At 37.2% G+C, this 25,910-nt stretch overlaps 1 protein-coding gene across 7 annotated transcripts in view; it reads left to right on the top strand.

Annotated features, from left to right (window-relative positions):
* Positions 1 to 25,910, top strand: part of LOC145668866 (uncharacterized) — a 131,548-nt gene that overhangs the window by 6,644 nt on the left and 98,994 nt on the right. For 3 of the 7 annotated variants that reach the window (XM_081737094.1, XM_081737091.1, XM_081737092.1), the window contains exons 1-4: positions 13,971 to 14,102; positions 14,386 to 14,509; positions 15,682 to 15,805; positions 20,615 to 20,721. In XM_081737094.1, the coding sequence (XP_081593220.1) occupies positions 14,056 to 14,102; positions 14,386 to 14,509; positions 15,682 to 15,805; positions 20,615 to 20,721 (402 nt within the window). In that variant the 5' untranslated portion in view covers positions 13,971 to 14,055. Of the gene's footprint in view, positions 1 to 13,970; positions 14,103 to 14,385; positions 14,510 to 15,681; positions 15,806 to 20,614; positions 20,722 to 25,910 lie in introns of those variants that run through there. The other 4 variants (XM_081737093.1, XM_081737096.1, XM_081737097.1 and 1 more) reach the window with 4 other exon arrangements.

The raw sequence follows: 25,910 nt of genomic DNA, 5'->3' as shown, positions 1-25,910 counted from the left end.
AATTATCTTATATATAGTAGTAGTAGTTATATTGAATCCTTTCGAGAATGGCGTGGCATATAAACAAATAACCTCTAACGTGTTACTAAAGCCTTTCTAAAGTTTCCTATTTTCGGACACAAAATTGAGAATAAACAAAAGAGAATGAGAAGTACCAGAAACATAAAATAAAAATGATCTTACATTTGCGAAGCAATTAAACAATTTTTTTCCCTATCTTCGTTTGAACTTTTCTAAAGGAAACAAATACAAAAGTAACGTTGTTAGATTACATCACTGATTTAACTAACACAGATCTTTAAAAATGTTATTTAAGAAAGACACACATTGCGTATTATCCAAGGATCTTCTGGCATAATTTCATTAACAATAAAAAATATCAGATCTAAATTTCGAACTCTTGCCTTTTTAAAATCATCATGTCAGTTGGCAATGTATATTCTTTCTTGCCATAACTTTGTCAAGTACTTTTCCTTAACGTTGTGTTCGTTTGGAGTAGAGAGCTTTCTCGTGGCTAAGCAGTTAGGGTACGCGCCTTTGGTGTAAGAAGCCCCCTCTTCGATTCCCGGAGAGAGCTCATGTGGTTTGGCTCCCACGCTAAATGGTAGCTTCACGTCTCATATAACCTCGCTGCTGAAAGGGACGCTAAACTCAAAATCAAATCGGATTGAGTTTCATTGATTTTGGATTTTAATTCCACGCATCTTTTCGAACCAAAGCTTCTTGTCGTTTTGATCCTTGAAGATGGCAGTCACATTTAACATTTGAAATTATCGGGAGGAACTCCTCGTTTTTTTTTTCTACGGAAGTGTAAAGTATAATTTTCTGAAACGTTAGCAATGTGTTTTCTTCCCATTCTCGCATATAATTAGGTCATAGTGTTTTAGATTTTCACTAATTACTGTATTTCTAGTAAGGATTATTTTCTGCTTCTCATGGTTTGGAACCAAATCTTAGAGAAAAAAAATACATCATTGTAAATTAAGACTACGGGTGCTTCACAATGATAATATATATCACAAAATCATCGACCATTATATAAGCAGCAGTTCCAAAATGCTAATAATTTTTTTTTGCTAGATTGTTACTTGTTTTTTGTCTCAGTAAGTTCACTAAAATATAAACATTGAGAAGTAAATATATTGGATTGATGTAAAAATTCGTAACATTTTATATATGGGTTGCGTTGCCAAGTGTACTTTGTCTGTTATTGCATTGTTATCACTTAGATTTGTTGGGGAAAACATAGTATTCAGATTCTGTACGTATGTTGTATATTTTGTAGTTGAAACAAGATGGCGTGTCAAGTGGGCAAAGTTCGGCATTTCCACTACATTCTGTTCTTCGAATTTAATCGAGCATCAAACGCAGCAGGAGCAGAAAAACAAGTTTCACTGAAGCTAACGCCGTTACTGAAACTAAGGCAAGGAGATGTAAGGCAATCGTTTCCGAGAAAATCGATTTGACTTAGTTGATGCTGACCGTTAAACTTCGACACAGATCGCTTAAATGAACTACTTCATGAGAATCCTGTCAAATAATGGATTTTGGCACAAGTTATGAATTGTTAGTACTTAATCATTATGCGTCACTTGCATTCTACGATTAGAATGTGTTGAATGAAGAAAACAATCAGCGCATAATTGTAGGTACGTCGTCGGCTGGTAAACTGTTCTGCATCCTTCCTATTTCTCTGACCTTGCGCCTAAGAATTTCGATCTTTTCCGTTCTCTCTTTAACTACATTCAGAAAAAGTGTTTGCTAAAGAAGCTGCGTCTGAAACGTTCACTGCTTTCTTTAATTTAAAACTATAGCCGTTCTACAGTCGCATCGACTACTTCCTCAGTGTTTCCAGATGGTCATTGGCAATGAAGCTGAGTATGTTAATTTAACCGCCTGTGTTTCTGTTAAATAACTATAGTACTGTAAACATACGTGAATAAATATACGTTGATTTAAAAAATACTACGAACTTACGTATCGATAATACGTGCAAAGAACTAAGTCCTTGCGTGAAAACATTGACGTGAATACATTGGTTCGTATGTCAGATTTAGCTTCGCCAGTAATGTTCATATAGTGTTCACTGAAACATCTATATACATCTATAAGGTAGGGCCTACTCAAGATTGGTCAAAAATGTCAAATTTGACATTAATAATATGTTGTTGTAAAACCATGGAAATATTAATATTAATTTCATCAATTACTCACTTTAGTCATTAGCCACCAAAGAGCGTCAAATAAAATTTTTGTTCGATAAGCAATACAAGGAGTGTCCGCCCAAATCTCAGCCAAATCTATCAATGGTTAGTTCCAGCTTTTTCGAGAATCTTTGAAAAAATCAATGTGTTACAATTGAATTCAAAGGAATAGATCTACGTAATTTATCTACATTTTAGTAATACGGAAGATTTTTAACAATTTCTTCATAGTGCACCAGGCCCGCAACCAGCCACAGAGGTTTGGAGGAGGGGGCATGAATAAGTTAGGGAGGCTAAATCATTAAAAATTCTCTTACAAATATCTAAATTGTGTTTTTTTCGTATTAATGATATTTTGTATGGAAGTGTGGGGGGTACGAAAACTTTAGGGGGGCAGGCCCCCTTAGCCCCCCTCTAGTTGCGAGCCTGTAGTGCACCATCGACTAGGGAATTTAAACACATCAAAAATACAGTAAACCACGTACGTATTATGTCAGCCAGTGATAACATTAAAACTTAGTGGTTACGATTTTCTTCTTGAATTTCCGTTGAATTTATTGGTAGAACCACTTAGCCAATATGGTCACTTGGCCAATATAGTAAAATTGAACGTCAGAATTGAAGCTCTCCTTTTCCTACAGGTTAGTGGTTATCGTATAGTGAAATTAAAAACTGCAGAAACATATTTCATCAAAATTGAATGTGACATGTTATAAGATAAGGATTTTGTACGATGACCAACCCATTACCTGCCTTCTTTGTCATAATGATCAACATACCTTAATTTCTTGTAATTTGAAACGACCGTGACCTGCCGACCCCTCAGGACCTATTCTGGACCCATTTTCACTCCTCACATGACAGAGTTAGGTAAACTACCCAGGTTCTTCAGAATGTATAACATAAGGATCAAATCCTTTGCTGTCAACGATACAGACAATTTTAGGTACAATTGCTAGTCTTATTCCTACTACAAAATTAAAACAGTAATAAAAAGTTTAACCAAAATTTTCAAAGTAAAAAGAATGGCACCAAAATTTCCAATCAAAGTTTAAAACAGATAGTGATCGAAAAAAATAAACATGAATTTTGAATATTTTTTTAAATATTAAGAACAGATTTGAAATTGATCAGCTAATTAAATTGCACCATGAATAGCTTTCCACTAATGATCTTAGACCTTAAGTTTTGACTAAAGTTCAAAATTGTGAAATTGAAAGTGTGAAATTGTTGTAATTATATCAACTTTAATAATTGTATATCAAATTTCAAGTTTCGAATTTTCACACCAATGACCTTAATATAACTATATGTCATAGTTACAATCCAGGGTTCGGAGTGCGAAATTGTTGTGTATATCAATAGGTTACAATATTTACCTATCAGATTCAAGTCCAAAATTTTGAGTTTGAAGTAGAAATTAACCAATGAGATTTCACTAAAAATATCTTTCCACCAATGACCTTGGACTATGAATTATAAAGGTCAAGGTGTCAAGTTGTTATTGTTTCATATCAATCGTTTTTTTATATAAACTTATCAGGTTCGAAGTCCTAAAATTTTTACACCAATAACCTTAGACTATGAGCTGCCCCTAAATTTTAAAGTGTTAAGATGATACATTAGATCAATATCCTCAAATTTGAATTTTGGTAACTTTTTACCAATGAAAGAACACAAGTTGAATCAGCCGAATTTATCCGAGTCTTAAGGAACAATTACGATTTTTTTTTTTTTTAAATGAAAATTCCAAAATTTAAGGATGAGCCAAATGTACGAGTACTTCTACTGGTCTCAAGATACTCATATTCAATGAAAGACAATGATGAGACTTTGTATTCATTCATATGATTTAATATTACAATTTATCTTAGTGAATAACAGTAAACATAACATTCAAATTCGCGCCTCATGCGAATTCAATTTTCCCACCAAAATTTAAATTTTCCGCTAATTGTCAAGTGTTACTTTTGACAATTTAAGACCCATAAAAGAGGTAAGAAGGACCAACCAAATTTAAAGAAATATATATTCAAGTCTTAGATATCAGTATATACATTTTTTGATATTTCTCAAATTTACGACGTGAGTCAATGCATTCCTCTCAAATTTTTAAAAGGAGAGCATTAATGTACCCATATTCTATAAATAAGAATTGGTATCTGGACTCACCTGTATAAACATATACAAGGTAACCTGAAAAGGTTCTTGCTGTTCTAGAGCAGTGATAAACAAAACAATACAGTGGACGGTACGTACGTTTAGGCTTCAAAGTAAGCTCCATCAGCATCCAACACCTTTTGCCAACGTTCCTTCAGTTGCACAATATTCTGGTGATAAAATTTGGCTGTGATGGATGCAAAGATGTGCGTGAGTGCGTTCCGTATGTCTCTGATTTTTCGAAGGAACTTCTACGGATGTGGTTGTAGAGGGAATGAAACAGGTGGAAATCTGTTGGCGCAAAGCCCAGCGAATATTGTGTGTGGCACAGTGTCTCCCAGCCAAGTTGTTGAAGGGTCTCCCTGGTCCTCTTTGTCACATGGGACCTGGTACTGTCGTGCAGGAACACAAAGTTGGGATTCACCAATGCTGACTCCTTCTACCGTTATCTACAGTGCACCCTTTGCATTGAGAGTAAAGGTCAGCAATAATGGTCTGACCAGGTGGAACGAGTTCATAATGCACCACTTGCCGATAATTCCACCATAGAGAGAGCATAACCTTTTGTGAGTGCAGAAGTGGTCTTCACGTGTAAGGAACTGGGTCACGTGATGACAACCAATGTCTGGTACGGTTGGGAGTGTCATAGAGGACCCACGTTTCGTCATCAGCGACGGAACTATTAGAAATGAGAGTGTTTAGGTGCCGAGTGAGCAAGAACAAACAGGCTATCACTCATTATTCTTTGTTGGCTGCCAGCAATGTGTAGCTTACACATTTGTTTAACTTGTACCACTTCCCTATCCCATACAGGTGCAGTTTGACTGTTTCAGCGAACACATGAAACCTTTGTCCAAGTTCATCACACGTTAGACCACTGTCCCTCTAGATGGCTGCTTTCAGACCTCGTCATTCAACACATATGGTCGTCCACTGTGAAGTTGATCCGGAAGGCTCACATCTTCCGAATGGAAGTTCTGTAACTCATGCATGGCGGTGCGTTCGTACACGGCATTCTCCCCAAATGACTGGCGTACACGGCGACTTGAAGCGGCAGCTGACACACTTGCAACAAACAGTCATACAACAAACACACACGAACAAGCTGCTTCTATACCTTCACTTCTCTTCGAGACTGGACAAGCTATGACTACTGTATGTGCGCAACGTGCCTGTATTACTGAAGGTTTATGGTCAAAATAATTCCCGATCAATGATAGGCATGTGCAGATGGGACGTCGAAAATGGCAATAGTTTTTTTTTTTTTTGGTTACCTTGTAATACACTAGAGAAATTTATTAGAGGACATAATAGATCAAAGCTTTCAAAGTTTGAATTTTTGCCAATTTTTTACTCATGAAAGAGAACAAACATTATTAATCAAATTTACAGAAATATATAAAGGTAGCGAAGAAAGTTCTGTCGTTTTTTGGGGAGGCTCGTGTTCAATTGGGCCTCACACCATGAGTTGAATATGAATGGAGATAAGGCGAAAGTCAGTTGTTGGTGTTGGTATATCCAACATACTACCTGGTTGTAGTAGTTCGGTTACTACATAAACTTGCGAAAGGACATAGAGCGTCATAAGGGCATGTGCTGTACGTGTTCAAACTGGGATCAAACGCCGCTGCAGCGGGGCGGAAGATATGCCAGGCCTTTGGTGAGGGTGTCGTGACTACGCAGATAGTGGGGCGGTGGTTTAACAAGTTTAAGGACGGTGACAAAACACTCGAAGATGCACCACGTGCTGGAAGACCCACACATGTACAAAATGAAGATTTTCAGGCAGCAATTGAGGCGAACAGTGGCAAGACTGTGAGGAACTGGGACTACAATTCAGTGTAAGTGGAGAAACCATTCGGCAGCACATCGATCAACTTGGGAAACACTACAAGTTGGGTCGATTGATCCCACATGATTTGACTCCGAGCCAGAAGGTAACGCGAGCAGACATCTATGTTTCTTTGCTGTCTCGTCTGAGGAAGGAGGAATTTCTGGACAGGGTGTTGACATGTGATGAGAAGTGGGTCCTGTACGAAGCTTGACAGCGCCGTCATCATTGGTTAGCATACCATGAACCGATTCCAAATTAGCCGAAACCAGCATTGCACCAGAAGACGGTCCTCCTGTGTGTTTGGTGGACTGCTCGCGGCATCATGCATCGGGAACTGGTACCAGCTGGTCATCAATGCAACTGTGTACTGTCAGCAGTTAAGTAGTCGTCAAGAAAAACTCAAAACTCTGGAGTCAGCACTTCTGAATCGCAAAAAGGTCCTCCTATTATAGGACAACACTAACCTCAAGTGGCTAGGATGACCCGGTACACCATTCTACGCCTTGGATGGGAAACACTATTACATTCACCATACTCCCCGGACATTGTACCGTCGGATTATCACCTGTTCCATTCCTTGGACAATCATCTTAGAGGACGCCAGTTCAAATCCCTAGTAAAGGTGCAAAATGCACTTTGTACCTTCTTCGCTTCACGGTCTACCAAGTTTTACCGCGATTGAATCCATGGCCTTCCAAAACATTGACAGAAGGTCGTCGATGCTGATGGGGTCTATTTTTGATCTTCCAGGTACGTCTTAGGTGACATATCAAGATTGTGGGTAAAAAAGCGACAGAACTTTCTTGGTTACCTTTATATATTCTAGTCCTAGAGAACATTTACCAAATTTTATTTTTGACAGTTCTCAAATTTAAGGGTGGGACAATGTACCACTCCCAAAATTCAAGGGGAATGCATCAATGTCCCTAACTTCCCTGAAAAGAGAATTGATCCTGTACTCACCCATAAAACCACATTATAAAATCTTACCTAAGAGGATAAATTAGGTCAATAACCCAGCATATGGTAATATAAATATTTTGGCAATTATTTACCCATAGAATCAGAACTACTCAAAATTTACCGTAGTATATACGGTACTAAAATCCTAGGGAACAATTACCGTATACTATTTTTTGACTTCCTAAATTTAAGAGATGGTCCTATGTGCCCATTCCAAATTTTAAGAAAGGAACGTCAATGTACTCATGTACTTTGAAAAGAGAATGGACCGCAGGACTCATCCATATAACGTGTTAAGGGCTCATCAAAGAATATAACTTAGGTGAGAAACCGACCACGTGGTGAACACGTGGTATTACTAATATTTGCCAATTTTTACTTTTACCCACGGAAAGAAGTAAGAATAGGATTTAGAATTTAGATTTTTTTGGCTTTCTGCATCAATGACTATGCGAACCCGTCACTTATGAGAAATAATATCCGTCGGCGATCACACTATCCGCGGAAAGGGAAGGAAGGAAGCGGCCTGGGACCTATGTTAGGTACGTACCATCCTGGCATTTGCCTAGTATGAACGAGGAAATCCTAATTCAGGATGGCTTACCTGAAAAAAGCTTTGTACAATTTTTCGACCGAGTGCCTCACCGGAAATAGTACCCGGGACTGCTCGCACTGAAGGCTAGAGAAGGAAGTAAGGACAACCCAAATTTCCGGTCGTATATATTGAAATCCTAGAGGACGTTCAGCAAATGTTATCTTTTGACAATTCTCAAATTTAAGGAGTGGTTCTGATCCCATCCCAAAAATTTAGAGAAGCATATCAATGTACCAGTTTTATAAAAGAGAATTGACTCCTATATTCCCCCATATAACCAAATAAGATAATAAGACCTTATCAAAGAGGATGAAATAGATGAAAAACCTCTAAACCGAATTTTTGGTAAGTTTATACACATGGAAGGAAAAGAGATGTTAGAATCCTAGATAACATTTATCAAATTTTGGTTTTTGGCAATTCCCAAAATTTAGGGTAGTCCTATGTACCCCTTCCAAAATTAAAGAGGGGAGCATCAATGCATCCATGTTCCATGAAAGGGAATATACCCCTGTGGAATTGTCGTCTAAATTATCTAACTAAAGAAACAGATAAATAGCACAGACTACTTAGTAACTTAACGGCCAGAAAATAGGGAATTAAAACATAGTTTACTCACGATTTTAAAACAATGTGTAGTGTCTAAAATGATTTATGGAGGATTTTTTATTCCAGCATTTATAAAGTCTACAATAAATCCTGCACATATCACGAAACAATTTTTATGGAGGTAGTTGGAGAGTACTTTATATCATAGGCCCGTAGTCAAACACCCTCTATAAAAATTGTGGAAGCACCTCAGGATTCTGAAACACGCATTTTTGGATAGGGCACATTCTAGTTCCTAAGTGAAGTCTAGACCCGACCAGGGTAGGTCCCATAATTTTGGAGCTATGAACCTTTAAAATTCATTTTTCATGATTTCGGCAGCGTATAACACGTAAACGATGGGGTTTTCGCCCAATGTTTATTGGAACTTTTTTGTTTGTTTTACTCTCTGAAATCACTCCTTTGCTTTTGTACAACGAATTTAGCGCCATACTGTATATGTATACTACCGATCTTCAGTTAATAAGTTCGTGGACTAAACGCAGTGTGATGCTACTGGTATATTTACAGCTGATAATTGATATCCTGGAGGATGTAGTGAAAGTTCATCTCTCGACACAGCAAGAGGCAGGTCTGTGCATAGAGTGAAAGAAGTTGATTGCCCCGCGGCGGATTTCAAGAATCTCGTAGTTTGAGCAACGAGCAGACATCAATTTCTGCCAAAAACTAGGCAAATCCGCTGCAGGAACGTTGCAGATAATCAGACAAGTGTAAAGTGACAACGCCCTGGGCTGCAGTGCTGTTGTTTAAGTGGCACCAACGGTTTACGGAGAAGGGAAACAGTTTAGATGATTATGAACCAGTAGGTTGGCCAGCAACAGCCCGAACAAAACGCAAAATCGTAGAGATTGCAATGGTTGTGCGAGTTAACCGTTCTCAATCGGTAGATGGCAATCACAGCAGCAGTATGGATCAGCCATGGTAGGTGTCACAACACTGTGTCGGATGACTTGGACATGTCACATGTCGCCCAGCACCGTATCCCACGCATTCTGACATAAGACCAACGATCAGAAGTGCTGACGCTGATGGAACGTTCCTGAACCGGATAATAACAGGAAATGAAACATTCTGTCTCCTCTACGATCCACAACTAACGAGACAAATTATTATTATTAAGTATTCTGCGTTTAGGCAGGTCCTGGGACTAATGAGAATTTTTTCCAATGTTAGATTTTGGCCTGGAAATGTTTCTTCCACTTTTCTCGATCTTCAGCTTTCTCTTTTAAGTCCCAATATTTTTTTTCTATCTTTCAAATCATCGATCAGTTGTGTTCTTCTTCTTCCTATTTCTCGCTTTCCTTCCATCTTCTTCTATGGCTGTGTGAAGAAGACAATTTTTTCTCAAGATGTGTCCAATCCAATTGGCCTTTCTACGAAGGATGGTGGCTAGAAGTGTTCTCTTCTCTCCTATCCGTTTTAAAACACTTTCGTCTGTTGCTCTCTCTGTTCATTTTATCTTCTCCATCTTCCTCCAACACCACATTTCGAAGCTCTCTAAATATTTCTTCTCTAAATTCCGTATTGTCCAAGTCTCTGAACCATACAGTCCAAATAAATAAATATGATGGTTCTTCCTGAGGTAAAAAATTCCGGAGGTAAAATAGTCCCCCGTTAGGATTTCCGGGTGGGAACTACTCCGGGAAGAATCGTCAGAGGAGAAAATAATAACTTTCATTTCAGCATGGGAACCTGGAACGCACGAACTCTATGATGTGAGGAAAAACTTGAAAATTTAAAAGTGGAAATGAACAATTGTAAAGTGAACATAGTGGACTTGAATGAAGTGAGATGGCCAGGGAAAGATGAGATAGTGTCTGGAAATTACAAAATATACTAATTATTCGGGTGGCGCCGAGAATAGTGTCGCGATAGCAATGAAGACCGAGGTAGCAATAAGTGTAACCAAAGTGGAATGCTGCAGTGACCACTTGAAGTTTGTAAAACTACATGCAAAACCAGTGGATATTGTGATAATACAAGTGTATATGCCAACAACCGACCATGATGATAACGAAGTAGAAGTAATGTATGATTAGATTAGTGACATATTGCATCAAAAAGGAAAGGGTAAGGTAGAGATCTGCACGGGACGGACCCAGGCCGAAGTCCGGGCCGGGCTTGGGCGGGCCGACACTGATTTCTCTTTAGGTTGGGCCGAACTGGGGCCGATTAATTGCAATTCTTTAAAAATTATTGACTTTCGTTGATAATTAGAATAAAGGCAGATGTTGAAGAAGTGTGCCTGTGAAAAATGTTACAAAATGAAACTTTTAAAATTTATCGGGCCCGGGCCGAGCAGGACCAAGGATTTTAAAAAACTTATCGGGCCGGGCCGGGCTGGGGCCGAAAATCTCCAAAACTTTTCGGGCCCGGGCTGGGCCGGGCCTAGGTGCGTTCGGGCTGGATTGGGCTCGGGCCGAAAAATTCGGCCCGTGCAGGTCTCTAGGGTAAGGTCAACATCATAGTAATGGGAGACTTCAACAGCGTAGTAGGAGAAGGAAATGCGAATAAGGTAGTGGGACCATTTGGACTAGGTAGAAGAAACGAATGAGGTTAAATGCTTATTGATTTCTGTAAACAGAATGATCTGGTGGTGATGAACACGTGGTTCAAGAAAAGAAAAAACAAGCTGTACACGTGGAAAAGTCCAGGAGATAAGAAACGCTACCAAATCGGTTAGTAAATACATTCTTGTGAAGCAACGTTTCAGGAATAGTGTACGAAACATGAAGACACTACCAGGAGCGGACATTGATTCGGATCACAATCTCCTGGTGGCGGAAGTGCAAACCTGGTTAAAGTCGATCAAGAAAAATGGGAGGAGAAATCGAAAATGGAACTTGGAGCGGCTAAGAAATATCGACGATGATGTGAAAGAAGAGATTGAAGAAAAATTCTGTGTAATGGGCGATATGGTTGACAATTTAGAGAATAGTTGGGGAAAAGTTAAACAGATGCTACTTGACACACTCCACAATAACAATGGCAGGATGGAAAGAGCACCGAGAAAAACATGGATAACTGAAGCAATGCTTAAAAAGATGGAGGAACGAAGGGCGAAAAACACGGACATCAATGAATACAGAAGGCTGAATAATGAATTGAGAAGACAAAGCCAAAGAAAAGTACATGGAGCAAATATGTGAAGAAATAATGGAACTTCAACGGCGCGGCAGATATGATCTGATGTACCAGAAAGCACAGGAATTAGGAGGAAAAGCTAACAAAAGTATACGTGCGTTTGGCATCGAAGATCAACAAGGTAATGTAACCACTGACCATCAAATAATCCTTAGCATTTGGGAGGAATACATAAAAGATCTGTATGATCAGAAGAACCGACCCAAAGGTATTGCGATCGAAGCAGAGGAAGAGGTGGATGATGATGAAAAAGGACCCAGTATATTGAAAAGTGAAGGAGTACAAGCAATCAAAGATATGCGAAGGAGAAAGGCCACTGAAGACGACATCATGGCAGTACATTTGCTCAAGAGATTAGGAGACAATGCAATGAAAGTACTGACTTATTAACAAGATCTACCTGAGTGGAGAATGGCCAAAAGATTTTCTTGATGTTACAATGATTGCATTGCCCAAGAAAAAGCAAGCAAAGAAGTGTAGCGATCACAGAACCATTAGCCTGATTTTCCACACTGGAAAGATAATCGCACAGAAAAGGTGGCTGGAAAGTAAGATGGATGAGAGGCTAGAAGAATATCAATTTGGATTCCGGAAAGGAAAAGGCACCAGAGATGCTATTGGATTGATGAGAACTATATCAGAAAGAATTCTTGATATAAAGGAAGAGTTGTGCTTGTGCTTCATCGACTGGCGAAAAGCTTTCGACCGAGTCATTTGGACGAAACTTCTGAAAATACTTAAAGAAATCGGAGTCAACTGGAGATATCGACGACTCATTCAAAACCTGTACATAGGACAATGAGTGAAGTTGAGCTTGAATGAAGGAGAAACCAACAGTGTGGAGACTGGAAGAGGAGTCAGACAAGGATGTAGTTTGTCACCCCAATTATTCAACATTTACAGTGAATGATTAATGAAGGAAGCATTAATGGGAATTGGAGATTTCAAGATTGGAGGGCAGATCATTAACAAGATCAGGTATGAAGATGATATGGTTATAGTTAAAACCAAAAGAGGACTACAGGAGATGATTGACAAAATAATTGACACTGGAAAATTATATGGAATGGAAATTAACATTGAAAAGTCGAAAGTCATGAGAATATCCCGTGGAAACACGCCCTTACAGATCAGAGTGGAACAAAGAGAACTTGAAGAGGTCGATAATTTCAAGTATCTGGAAAGTATTTTGACGAGAGACGCTTATTGCACCAAAGAGATCAGGTGAAGAATTGCCATAGCTAAAGAAGCATTCAAGAAGAAAAGATCACTCTTAACCAGCAGGCTCAATATTGGACTTAAGAAGTTGGTCAACGAGACAAAGAGCCATCTGAAAATCGCCAGTATCTCCAAAACGCAAAAATCCTATAAAGGACAGGTCAAAAGAGAAAATGATGCGTGAACTATTTTGAAGATCAGTGTGAATCTGTGTAATTGTCTGTGTTGTCTGTGTAATTGTAATTGCCACTTTATCATGTCTTTCTTATGGAGTACTACGTGGTAAAAACACCCTTTCCATTATTTCGTATTTCTGCCTTATTATACATGTAAAAGGTAAGATCCCTATATTTTGATTACATGTATGTAGAATCCTATTGTAATATCAAGTAATATATTTCTTCTGTGGATTTTACAAATTTATGCCACCACAAAATGGGAAAGCACTCAAAATTTTACCCCATTTCACCACACTTAATTCAGATGCCACTACTCTCTTATTAGTTTCGGCTCTACATTTCCGTATTTCCCTATATTGCTCCAGCAACACGTTCTAGATTAGTTAATAAGACATTGGCTTTGAAACACTGCCATATTGTGCTCTATTGCCTGTTTACCTAATATCACATCAACACGCGAACTCATATAGTCTAGAATTTAACTTCGTTTTACTCCCTAATTGATCAGATTACACTAATGATCTTTATTACCTTTTTGTCACTCCTATATTAACATTTCATGTGTCACTGTTAATTTCTTCGTAAATCTTGTAGTTCAGGGCAGCTATCTTCGCCAGTTAACACATTAACTTATTTAAATCAATCCCGATATTTGCATTATTAGTAACGTAATCTTTTAAGTAATGGGTGTCATTAGCGGGGGATCAGGGGGACGCCTAGATTTTAGTCAAATATATTTAAAGAAACTATACTACTTTGTATATATAACTTTTATCGGAAAGAAAATTTTGATTTTGATTCATCCAACCCTGCAAATTTAAAACGCTAACGACGCCAGTGTTTAAAGATAAGAATTTTACATTTGTTTCAACTTATCTTTATTGATAGTCGTGTTAATTATAAATTTTCAATTCTTTGTTTCTTTTTTAAACCAACTTAATTTCAACACAACCATATTAAATATAAACTTAACCAAGTTCAAACTTTGAGGGAAGGCACTGGCAGAAATTGTTTCTATTGTTTACATGCACAAGCCCACAGTTACGATGAAATTATGAGGTTGTATTACAATTTTATCGTAATCTAATTAAATGTCCTTATGCTTTGACATTAAGATGTAATTGTTTAGTGATATTGAAGAAACCGAATATGATAATGTTGATTTTAAAAAGATTAAGAAGTTTACCCGTACAGAGGTAAGCAAATGCTTAATGGTAATTAAATATTTTTATAAGGAGACTATGATAAAAGGGAAATTTGAAGCCATATTTAATGTAGGATACATGTTTACTACTCCGTAGTATCTAAAATACTACAACTTGGCTTTTTCTGTATGGGAGACAATGTTACAGATGTAAGAAATATCAGTTACTGTAATATAATTCGTTAGAAAATGTATTTCCAAATTTTAATTATATAAAGTTAAAAGTTGTATTCCATTCCGTTTTTATCAATATTATTTACTTGTACTACTTTTAGGTTTAGCATCCGACAGATGTCAGATGATGTACCAGATCTGAAAGGAAAGATAGCCATCATAACTGGAGCAGCACAAGGAATAGGTTATGCATTTTGTAAATGTTTGCTTCAGTCTGGCGCTAAAGTAAGTTAACATGTAAGAATCAATTGTACTTAGTTTTCATAGACTAAAAAGTGTTATGATCATAGGTTTCGTAGCTCACATAATGAAATACAGGTTCAGATCTTGTAGAATGCTGTACGCATGCCTTATTTAAACAGATAATCAGTGGCGGCTCTATCATACATGCACAAAGTCAATTACTAATGCAAAGAACAATACTTTTAAAAATATATTGAATACCGTATTTATTTTCTTATATGAATGCAGAGCAATTGAACACAAATTGTAGTTATTTTAATATTAAGTATGCAAGTCTGATTGATGTCAGTAAAATATTTGGAAACAGCATAAACATGACAATGTTTGGAGTGACCCTCTGTCTACTTGCTCTGGGTTGTCCCTAGCTCCCCATTTCAATGTGAATGCAGTAGAGATACGTGTCCAATTATGCACATTATAATCACACTCTCATTTGTGACTGCAAATTTCCTGTTCTGTGCAACCTTGTGACAGGAGATGAGAAACCGGAATGGAGCTCTAAGCCATGCCCAGATATCTCATTTTACACACTCTGTACATTTATTTCATTCGAAGGAAGGAACCTGTGCTTTTGCTTCGCGTACTAAGATTCATATTGTTCCAAGTATGGGAGAAGTAGCTACCTTTGCTCTTTGTCTGAGGCCAAGAACCCAGCAGTGAAGTTTCGATGGACCATTTTTGCTTTGCGGTGCCAACATAAAATTATTATTAAGGAAAAAGCTACTTCCTTAACATACTTTACAAATTCGGAATTCAATAACATTTGATAATTTACATTTTTTTACAAGCATTTAGGGAAAAAGAATAAACCTTAAATTTTATTTTAAATTTAATTTATCTCTGAAATTTTTACCTTTGAATGTAAACACGAAAAAAATAGTTTCACCATCACTGTCGATGTGACTTCCTCTTATATAACTCTGGAACCACCAGTGGTTTCCACAATACATTATTCATATTCAGCATAGGCCTACATAGCTTTGACAGAAATATTTATGACTTGATATCCAAAATTATTAGTTTAATTCATATACTTTTGACTTACAATCATTAGTGTTAACAAAGGAAAAAGTAGCTTCGTTCATAAATCATGGTTGATGTATTATTTTAATTTTTCTTGTTATTTTGGTTTGACACATTTATTCATTCCATAGGTTTTTGCCAGTGACTGTAATATAGAACTAGGTACGAAAAGTGCAAATGAATTAAAAACTGCTTTTGGAGATACAAACTTAAGCTTTATGAAATGTGATGTCATGTGTGCAGAAGAAGTTGAAGGTAAATTGCTTGTTAGCTTCGTTTAAGTTAATAGTTAGTATATTCATAACTATAGTTGGTTAGTTCATAACTATAGTTAGTATATTCATAACTATAGTCATAACTATAGTTAGTTAATAGCTGATAACTATATTCAACTTGGTCGAAAACTCTATACATACAATTGCATTGTTCTGCAATATTTTATCATATGAGTCTTTGTTTTAAAGAAAATATTATTTATAAGTATACTTGAAACTATATGTGATGCCAAGAGAGGTTCTTCATGGATTATGGTCCAACCACTCACTCACTTTAACAAACCTACAATCTGATGGTATAAGGATGATTCGTTGCAATATTGCCACTAGTGTATTTTCCAGGCATACTTTCGAGAGGGCTTTTCACCTCTACTCCCGTAGCTAAGATAAATAACATGTACAGCAATACATGTCGTTCTATTACAAGAAACGTCCTTTACCAAATAGTGTCTCACTACATCCTCACAGTTTGACTTTGCCCCATCCCCGGATAAAATTTTCTGGAACAAAGCCTGGTGTCTACTGTATATTATTCAGAAGAAAGGAGAAAAACGATTTAGAGTATCCAAGGCCTGTACAGGGAGCACGTTGCCAGGAGAATCTTACAAAAGAGTATCTCAAATTTATATTGTATAAAACTGCATTCTAATTTCCAGTTATATTATCGTGATATACTGTATATATAAGATATATCTCTTCGGGTTTTTCCTGAGTTCAGCCTTTTTAATGTTAGTTAAAATGCTTATTTTACAATTTATAGTAGATACATGATTGTTGCGAAGACCGTCTTTATGCATGTGCTATAAACAATCAAAATATAATATGTAGACTATGAACAAATGTTGCATGGTAAATATTCTAATTACCTTAATTCTAGTTAAACACGTTCAGATTTTCAGAATGCGCCACTAGTTTCAATCCCAATTTTAAAAAAATGTTTCACACATTTTAATACATGCCGAACATTAGGTTAACCAACTGAGACTCCATTTCCGGTAGATTTTGTAATTTCCTTTGGATCCTTTTAAAATAAATTTAGAGTATCTTTTCTTAGATTTTGATGGAATTGCAAATGACAAGAGTGTTCAAAATCCTTTTAACGCCGACATAGAAGCCGCTTACCCCAGAACTTCAAATAGAAATGATTGATTTGTAGTGTATCTATATTTTTAAAGAAAAATATTTAAATTCATAATTACTGGAATTTCATAACAATTTTCCACTCACACAGTTCCATCAGTTGCATATATTTATTTGCTCGTGCCATTCTTTCCACTTTCGGAAATGAGAAAAATATCCAAAATGAATTATACAAAATATATTTACAGATCAAAATTAACATCAGCATTTGAAGTCGCTGTTAATAATTTCCACTAGTAAACCTGATCCACAACTCCAATAATTGTCAGTGGAAAGTTACAGCTACATAGAGGTCTAAATTTTATTAATCATAACGTTCAACTTCATTATGTGAATTAGACTTTAGTTCTTTCTCTTTTCTTACTTTAAAATATTCTCTAAGACTTTCTGGACTGTTGTTAGCTGGTGCATTTTGAAATAACTTCGTACAGATTAACAATATACGTGCAAACTGATGTGATATGTGTGGAAATGACTATGTGATATCCTAATATCTGCTATCCTGTTATAATCATTTATTTCATAATGAAATTCACTCGCAGAGTCCTAGAAGATTTCTTAGGGTACGAGTTGCACTCATGGACACAATTTGCACTTTACGATGATATTTACGTATATAAATATCAGAGAAAATGACTGTACAAGAAATACTAACCAACTTGTGCTAGGTTGCCACTAAAATCGAGAGTGCTATCTAACCGAGTTAGGGCAGGAACACAGCAAGGGGTGCCCGCAGAGAGTAGGAGCGTTAACGACGGATGGATAGTATGCGTATTAACGAGGATAATGCAAAATAAAACATTTGACATAGCCAGGGGTAAAAGTGAGGGGAAAAGCGGGAGGACGCAATCACCTCACTTCCAGAAAATATATGTGGAGTTCCCCCACTTTCTAGAGAAATTGCAATGGGCAAAGCAGTCTTGGGGAGTAACGTAACGCAAGTAACGTGTTGCTTGTAACGCGTTACTTTTTTCGCGTTACATTTCGGATGAGTAACTACAATATATATATATATATATATATATATTCGGAAACAAATGTTTCTTTCCTGTAAGTGAATTTCTCAGAATGGAGTAATGGAGCATGAACGATGTCAGTGACACAGTCAGTCACCGGCACATAAAGAAACAGATAACATCATAGTGCCACTTGCTGTTTTTGGAAGATGAGGACAGCCTCACGGAAATCACGTGTACTAATTGCAAGCACCTGGAAGATTTTGTCCTGGATTTTGACAGATCCAAATCAATATATTCAGTGAGTGAACTACGAGTGCAATGGTACCGGTACTCTATTTTACTTTGATTGGCGTTGTTTTAATAAAAATGAATAACGAAAATATTTTATCGTTCGAACATTTGAAAGAATACTTTTTTAAAAAAAGTTGAAGATGATGGTGGACAGAATTTAAAAGGAAAGTAGTGCCCCGGTGGGAAATATTTATCAACATCTAGGGTGCCATAATTAACGATATACAGTAAGGGGTTAATATGAATCTGACTGATGAGCAGACCTACTTTACTACCGATACTAGAAAATAGTTTGTTGATGGTATGTAATATTGGAGTTCTTTCAGATCAGTTTGCCTATCCTAGAGTCCAGTTCCCTTGATTATAAAGTTTGGAACAACTAGCTTTAAAAAGCATGTATCGATTTTAGAGTTACTGGCAAGTTTTGATTCATCCCCAGTTCATGTGTTCTTATTTTATTAGTTGTAGTGTAATGTTTCTCTATATTCTGTTCTTTTAATTTTACATAACAACATTGTAATTATTACATAATTAGTTTAGCAGAATAGTAACAAGCAACCATTTCTTTTTAACTCATACGGATGGGTACGAGTCAAGCTAAAACTCGACTCGAATTGAAGTCGAGTTTTGAGTCGAGTCACAGATCGAGTTCAGAACTGATTCACTGTTTTTTGCGTCGAGTTTGATAAATGGCTCGCTCGTTTTAACTCGTTTTGAAATCATGACCTGATTACACTGGAAAGCGAAAGCCATGAGAAATATAAGCTAAGCAGTAATATGGAATACTTTTAGTGTTTCTCACGAGAGGGCACACTGCTCGCATCTCGTCTCGTCTCGATAGCAAGACCACAAGATATTTTATAACAAGCTCAGCTCGGCTCGGCTTAACTGAGCCGATGGCCCGAGCCAGCTGGCTTGGGTGAACTATCGGCTCGAGCTGGCTTGGTTGGGATGAACCATCTGCTCGGTTCTACTCAACTAAACCGAGTTCTCTAGCCGACTCGGTCGGGTGAGCTGTTGGCTCGGCTCACTTCTCGGTTCGGGTCGATAGTGAATGAGCTGTGAGCCGAGCTGCTCGAGTCGTTAATAGTTCTAAAACCCGGGCCAAGCAGTTTTGAATATATTTGGCCAGTGCCCTATAATTTTTAACAATGTTTGGGTCGAGCCCGAATACTCAACCTAGATCCTCAACCCAAATTCAGAAGCTCGTGAACAATGTCCTTGAATTCTAGACTTCACGACTACCGAGGTTGGCAATCAACTACTTTTTCAGTATTCAAATACAAATTGCGTATCTTTCATGTTTATACACAGTGTTGTTATAACTAATAATAATAATAATAATAATAATAATAATAATAATAATAATAATAATAATAATAATAATATAAAAGTTGTAGTAGTAGTATCATTGATAATAATTATATTGTCTATATAACATACTTGAAGAGAATACTCGAAACTCGACCCGAATTCGAGTCGAGTTGAAGGAAATGTTTCGAGCCAAGTTCTCGGGTCGAGCTCAAAGATCTCTGTTTCTAGTCGAGTCGAGTTTCAAAGAAAACTCGCTCGAACTTGCTCGTGCCCATCGCTACGAGTAACGCAGTATGGCATTTTAGTTGATGTTACATTATATGAAAATGTTCATATAGCTGTCAAGTAAAAATTTGTCTTTGCATTTACGTAAAGCGTTTCAGAACGTGTAATAATAATAATAATAATAATAATAATAATAATAATAATAATAATAATAATAATAATAATAATAATAATACAGAAAATTGAAGTAATAAGATTTTTTCACATATTCAAAGTTTCGGACCTAAAAGTAACGCGTTACTTTCGAAGTAAAGTAACAGTTACTTTTTGGGGGCAAGTAACGCGTTACATTTTAAGAGAAAGTAAAGTTACTTGTAACGCGTTACATTTTTATAAATAACTTACCCAACACAGGGGCAAAGATAGGCACGGGGGACGGCGTAACGTCATGCGTCCCCATATCTTTTCAAATTCACTTTTACCCCTGAATATAGCATTAAATGACATAGGTTAGCTAAAGCACTTGTAACGGTTTCACACTTGTAACTCTATACTTGTAAACATAAAATATTATTTTCCTACATTGTGCAGAAATATTCCACCAGTGGAAATTAATATGTTACACAGTCATCTTTGATATACACTCCTTTATTTTAACCCTACTGTAGCTATTCTAATGGATTAACACTTGCAGCATTACACTTGTACACTTATGGAAAAATTCCTCCGCCAGTAGAATTTTATATTCTACACAATTCTCTTTCACATGCACTCACTCATTTTAACCGTGCAATTACAATTTTTATGACATATTATTCTTAATCAGTACCGCCTAGTCTTACTGATAAACTTCTTTTCAGAAATGTTTGCTAAAACGAAAGAAACGTTTGGAATTCCTGATATTGTCATAAATAACGCAGGTATTTTAAGTGACGCAAAATGGGAAGAAACTATCTGCACAAACGTGGTAAGATTTTGATAATTGTTAAGGTATTTACATTTTGTTTATGAATAAAAATGATATACTATTGGGATTGGACTTTTAAAAACTGAGATAACTTTAAGCGTTGCAGAGTAATTTAGTATTATATTATACTTCATTATACGTTCTACTATTTACAAAGTGGAAATTAGGAAATGAGTTGTTTTTTTTTTTTTTTTTTTAATTGAGGTTAGTTTTGAGATGGTAGTTTTTCATAGAGATAACTCTTGCGTGTGACCTTGAAAACATGTCCAGCTAAGTATCAGTGTTGCCACACTTGGTACAATTGTACCAAATTCAGCCCTTTTTGTCATTCATCGGCCCGTTGGTACCACGCTGGCATTTTCAGCCCCTTTTGTGAAAAAGTTGGTACAATTCTACTCAATTCAGCACTATTTAACAAATACTTGTCACATTTTCTAAAGTGTCAGTAAGAGTTTTCCTGCATCTCACGTTACTTATACTGTGTGTGGGATTCTTAAAAAATACTGTTGAACTTGTATCCTGTGGCGTTGCACCGCTTAACACTTAGGAACGGTGTGTGGAAAATTCGTAATTCGAACTATACTGGGATACAAATGACGCTAGGTGGGCGCATGCGCGCCACGCATGAAGGAGACGAGAAGGAAGCAGTGTGGTGGAAACTTATCTTCAAACCTTAAAAAGAAATAGAACCATACAAACACGTTGAATCAAATGTTGCATATTCTGAAGAAGACCAGCGTGTACTCAAGTAAGTCTATAATTTATGTCATTGCAAAGATTCTACACCAAAAGATAATAGCACGAAAAATACATTGACATAATTGCTGGCTTAGAGGACTAAGTTGTTTATTAGTGACGCCACATTGACGAATATAAAAATATCAGAACATTTCTACGTTTTATAGATCTATATCGACACATTGATTTGTGATCTTGGAAGAGGGGGGTTGTTCTAGAACATTACCTCTTTCAGTTTCGTGTTATAGAGCCATGTATTACACTGGAATAAAATTAAGCCCTTTTTGCTTCAATTTGGTACTATTTTTCAGCCCACTTCAGAGCTAGGACTGTGGCAACACTGCTAAGTATCACTGACCTAGTGTTGCATGTGACCCGGCCAAGCTACACTGGTATTACGATGCTTCGTCACTCGTTCAACAATAGAACAAGGAGTGAATATCAAGCTCTGTGCGCTCTTAGGGAAACTAACGGAAACATGTTCAGAAAGGTTTTGGATACAATTATTCGTTCACTTGTTTCTGAATGCCATAGCCAGGGACGTCATTTAGGGGGGCAGGAGGGGGCAATTGCCCCCCAAGAGTTTGTGGAATACATATACTTTAATCGAATGCATATACTAATATACTAGTACAAAATGTGAGTTTTATGTTTGTGGTGGTCTTGCCTCCCCCTCAAGCGAAGTCTGAAATGACGCCCCTTTCCATAACAGCCTTAATGGTGTCAGGTAGTCTGTGGAAGATGAGCGTCAGGCCTAACTGAAATGATTGAGAAAGTTTGGGATTTTATTGTGAATAAATAAGATGCAAGTTTAAGACTAATAACAGACTTCGAGGAGGCGAGTAAAGAGATGCTTTCCCAAATAATAATGGGAGATGCTATGTATACGGAGAAGAGGTGTCCCAGCACATGCAGGCACGTATCCAAGGGGAAGGGGGTTCCGGACCAGAAATGAAAAAAATTAGGGAAGGATGAAACAAAATGAAGTGAGAAAAAGAAGGATCAGCGTTAAAAATAAACTACAGGAAGCTTTTGGTTACTCTTTCTTATGAGGAAATTTGCATTACTTGCAATACATGGTTGCGAGGTGAGCGAGATATCTTGGAAGAGTCAGGGAATTTGAAATTCTAGAAAAGTTGAGGAATTCTCAGAATTTCTGCAACTAGACAGGGAAATTTCAATCTTCCAAAAGCATAGTGCCGTTGGGCAACAGCGTGGACATTTTTTATCATAATTTTTCGTCATCGCATCCTTGCAATATCAAACATGTTATTTCAAGAACAATTTTCTACTACTCCTTTAACCTGTCATTTGAGGGATACGGACAAAATCTCGCGGCCGAAAAACCCCCGCCCAAAATCTCGCCGGCCAAAACCTCGCAGGACGAAATCTCGCCGGGCCAATACCTCGCGTGACCAAAACCTCGCGGGACAAAATCTCGCCGGGTCAAAACCTCGCGTGGCCAAAATCTCGCCGGGCCAAAACATCGCGTGGCCAAAACCTCGCCGGGAATGAAACTTTTCTTTAAAATTTACCCAATGAGTTTCTTAATACGCACTTCCACATTACAAATAATAATAATAATAATAATAATAATAATAATAATAATAATAATAATAATAATAATAATAATAATAATAATAATAATAATAATAATAATAAGAAGAAGAAGAAGAAGAAGAAGAAGAAGAAGAAGAAGATACAAAACATCGTGTGCGTGGGCTTTCTCGGGTTATTACCGTTTCCTCCCACTTTCTTTATTCGATCATTTCCTTCATCCTGGTCATCTACGTCTCCTTTAACCTACAGGACATAATCAAGGGACGTCGTAAAAACTCATATATTATTTCATACTTTTATAAATATTAGATTTTTGTTAAAATTTTAAGTTTTTGGATGTTCCAAAGTTCACGAAACTAACCCCGTTAGTTGTCATTACTTTCCTTATGCAGACTTTCTTTTCCTATAACCAGTTTAAAAACATCCTGTCGCCCTACCTTCACATTGACATCCTCTAATACAGAAATATAATTTTCATATGGTATCGCGGGACTTGGTCAAATACCCGTGATACTTCTTCTGAAACAGCGTCTTTTATACCGTCATCCTTATCATCTGTTGGAACATTTACATTTTGGTCAGGCGAGATTTTGGGTATGGCGATATTTTGCGCGAGGTTTTGGAAGACGAGGTTTTGGCAAGGCGAGGTTTTGGGCCGCGAGGTTTTGGGAGGCGAGGTTTCGGCCAGGCGAGGTTTTGGTCCGCGAGGTTGTCGCCGCGAGGTTCTGGCCGCGAGGTTTTGTACCCAAACCGTCATTTGAAACTGACAGTAGTTGACGGAATAATAAAAACAAAAATATATGTGGGAAGAAAGGTCTGTTAACATTTGTTTCAACAGAAAAAGTAACGCAGATATTGGAAAATGTTTTACAAGACATTATTAAGTACGTACTTTTTATAATAGTGAATATGTACAGGGTGCGGCACGTAAAACCGGCCCGTAAAGTGAACACATAAAATGAAATGTAATGTATTGAATATGATTAATCACAACACATAAATTAAATGTAATGTATTGAATATGACTACTCACCTACACAGCAGGTGCTGAAAGCGTCCTCCTCCCACTTCAACACACATGTGAGCACAACCAATCTTCTCATCATGCAAGGGTACCTGGTGGATTGCATGTGGATTTTCTGTCGACCAATACCGGTTGTTTTGGAAATTTACGTACCCAGACAGGTGGAACCACGCCTCGTCACTCATGATGAGCATTAGTGGATCCAAGAAACCACTGGCAACATTGCTCAACAGCCATGAACAGAAATGCACCCTCTTCCGCAGGTCAGGCTCCTTCAGTTCTTGCACAACACTTATCCGGTACGGTTTTAACTTCAGTCCCCTTAAAACACGTCTGCAAATTCTCTCAGTCGCATGAACCTGTTGACTCAATCTCCTGGTTGACTTTCGAGGACTTCTTGTCATTATCTCCTCCACCTGCATCTTTAATTCAAGTGTGCAGACAGATGGTCGTCTGTTCCTGGGAGCATTTTGAACCGATCCTGTACGCCGCCATTTTTCAATCAATTTCTGAATGGTGCTTTCTGCTGGCACAGAACGTCCTGGAAATTTCTCCCGAAACAAATTCTTTGTTTTCACAAAAGATCCAGTGAGAATGAACCCTTCAACAATGGCAACACGCTCGGGTATCGAATACGGCATTATCACACACTGACACTCACCCGGCTTAACACAACGAGGCCTTTTTCTCAACTGGTTTCGACAAGTTTCACTGGCTGCGGCTGCACGTGACTGCTGCAGGTCACGCAAGTCGACCCGACCTCGAGACGCCATCTCTTGGTAGGAAGGTAGATTATTTAAGTGTTGCCAAAAACACAATATACCAGAATATTACGACGGGCCGGTTTTACGTGCCGCACCCTGTACTTTTTATAATAGTTGAGGTCATAATGAAAAGAAAATTGTTATATTTGAATAAACAGAAGAAGGATGTAAATATTGTATAATCTTTTTCAATACTTTTTTTCTAAATTTTACTCGAGATTTCTTCATAGTTTATTATAATACTTACCAACATATCCTCACAAACCAATATATGTAGATAGTAAAGTAGTTTAGATTGATCGAGCTCCTGGTTCTTCAGAATTACATGTTACGTTCCCCGCCCCCCGTTACGAAATCTTGGCTAAACGAACCAATATATGTTCCAGTAAACTTGTTTAGAATGATCGAGCCCCTGGTGTGATGAGCACAGTATTTCATGTCACGGACCCCCCCCCCTTCACGAAATCCTGGCTACATGCCTGGCACATGACACAGTGATCGTTCTTAAAGTTGTGGGTGCTATGTACTAATTATCACTTTCAAATCTTAATTTATTTATTTTTGACAATTTTTTGAGCACTGTTTTCAAATTTTATTTTAACACCTTTATTTAAACTTTATTTTTTTAAAAAATGCATTTATTGAAAGTTTATAAGTGTTCGTTCGAAAGTTGTTTGCAGTTGTGAACTTTTTATACAAAAATATTTAGCAACTTTAGTTTGAAAATTTTGTTTACATTTTTTCATTGCCTGAAATTTTGTAGCTCACGGAAAAAATGCAACCCGAAGAAAAGAATCGGAATTATTTAGAATGAAAATATTTGGTAACTCTGTAGACAAGGATTTTATCGTTATGATCATGACGTAATTATACATGTCAGTTTATGCAAGCATATCAGGAGAATACACCATAAAATTTTACTTATTTTTTTCTTTTACTTTCATTAGTAATTCGCCTCCGTTAGCCTGAAGGGAGTTGAGACGTTAAGTTAAAAAAATCAATTAAAATTTTCTGTCTTTAGAGTAAAGAATGTTATGAAAATTGTGTAAGTACGAGATAGAACAAAAAGGAGGAATATTTTAGTTAAAATGTTGTTATATTCA

Source organism: Thermobia domestica, chromosome 13 (assembly GCF_964235325.1).
Source record: "Thermobia domestica chromosome 13, izTheDome1.hap1.1, whole genome shotgun sequence".
In the NCBI taxonomy this organism is placed as follows: domain Eukaryota; kingdom Metazoa; phylum Arthropoda; class Insecta; order Zygentoma; family Lepismatidae; genus Thermobia; species Thermobia domestica.
The sequence above is the reverse complement of the archived record's forward strand: the minus strand, read 5'-3'. Positions and strand labels throughout refer to the sequence as shown.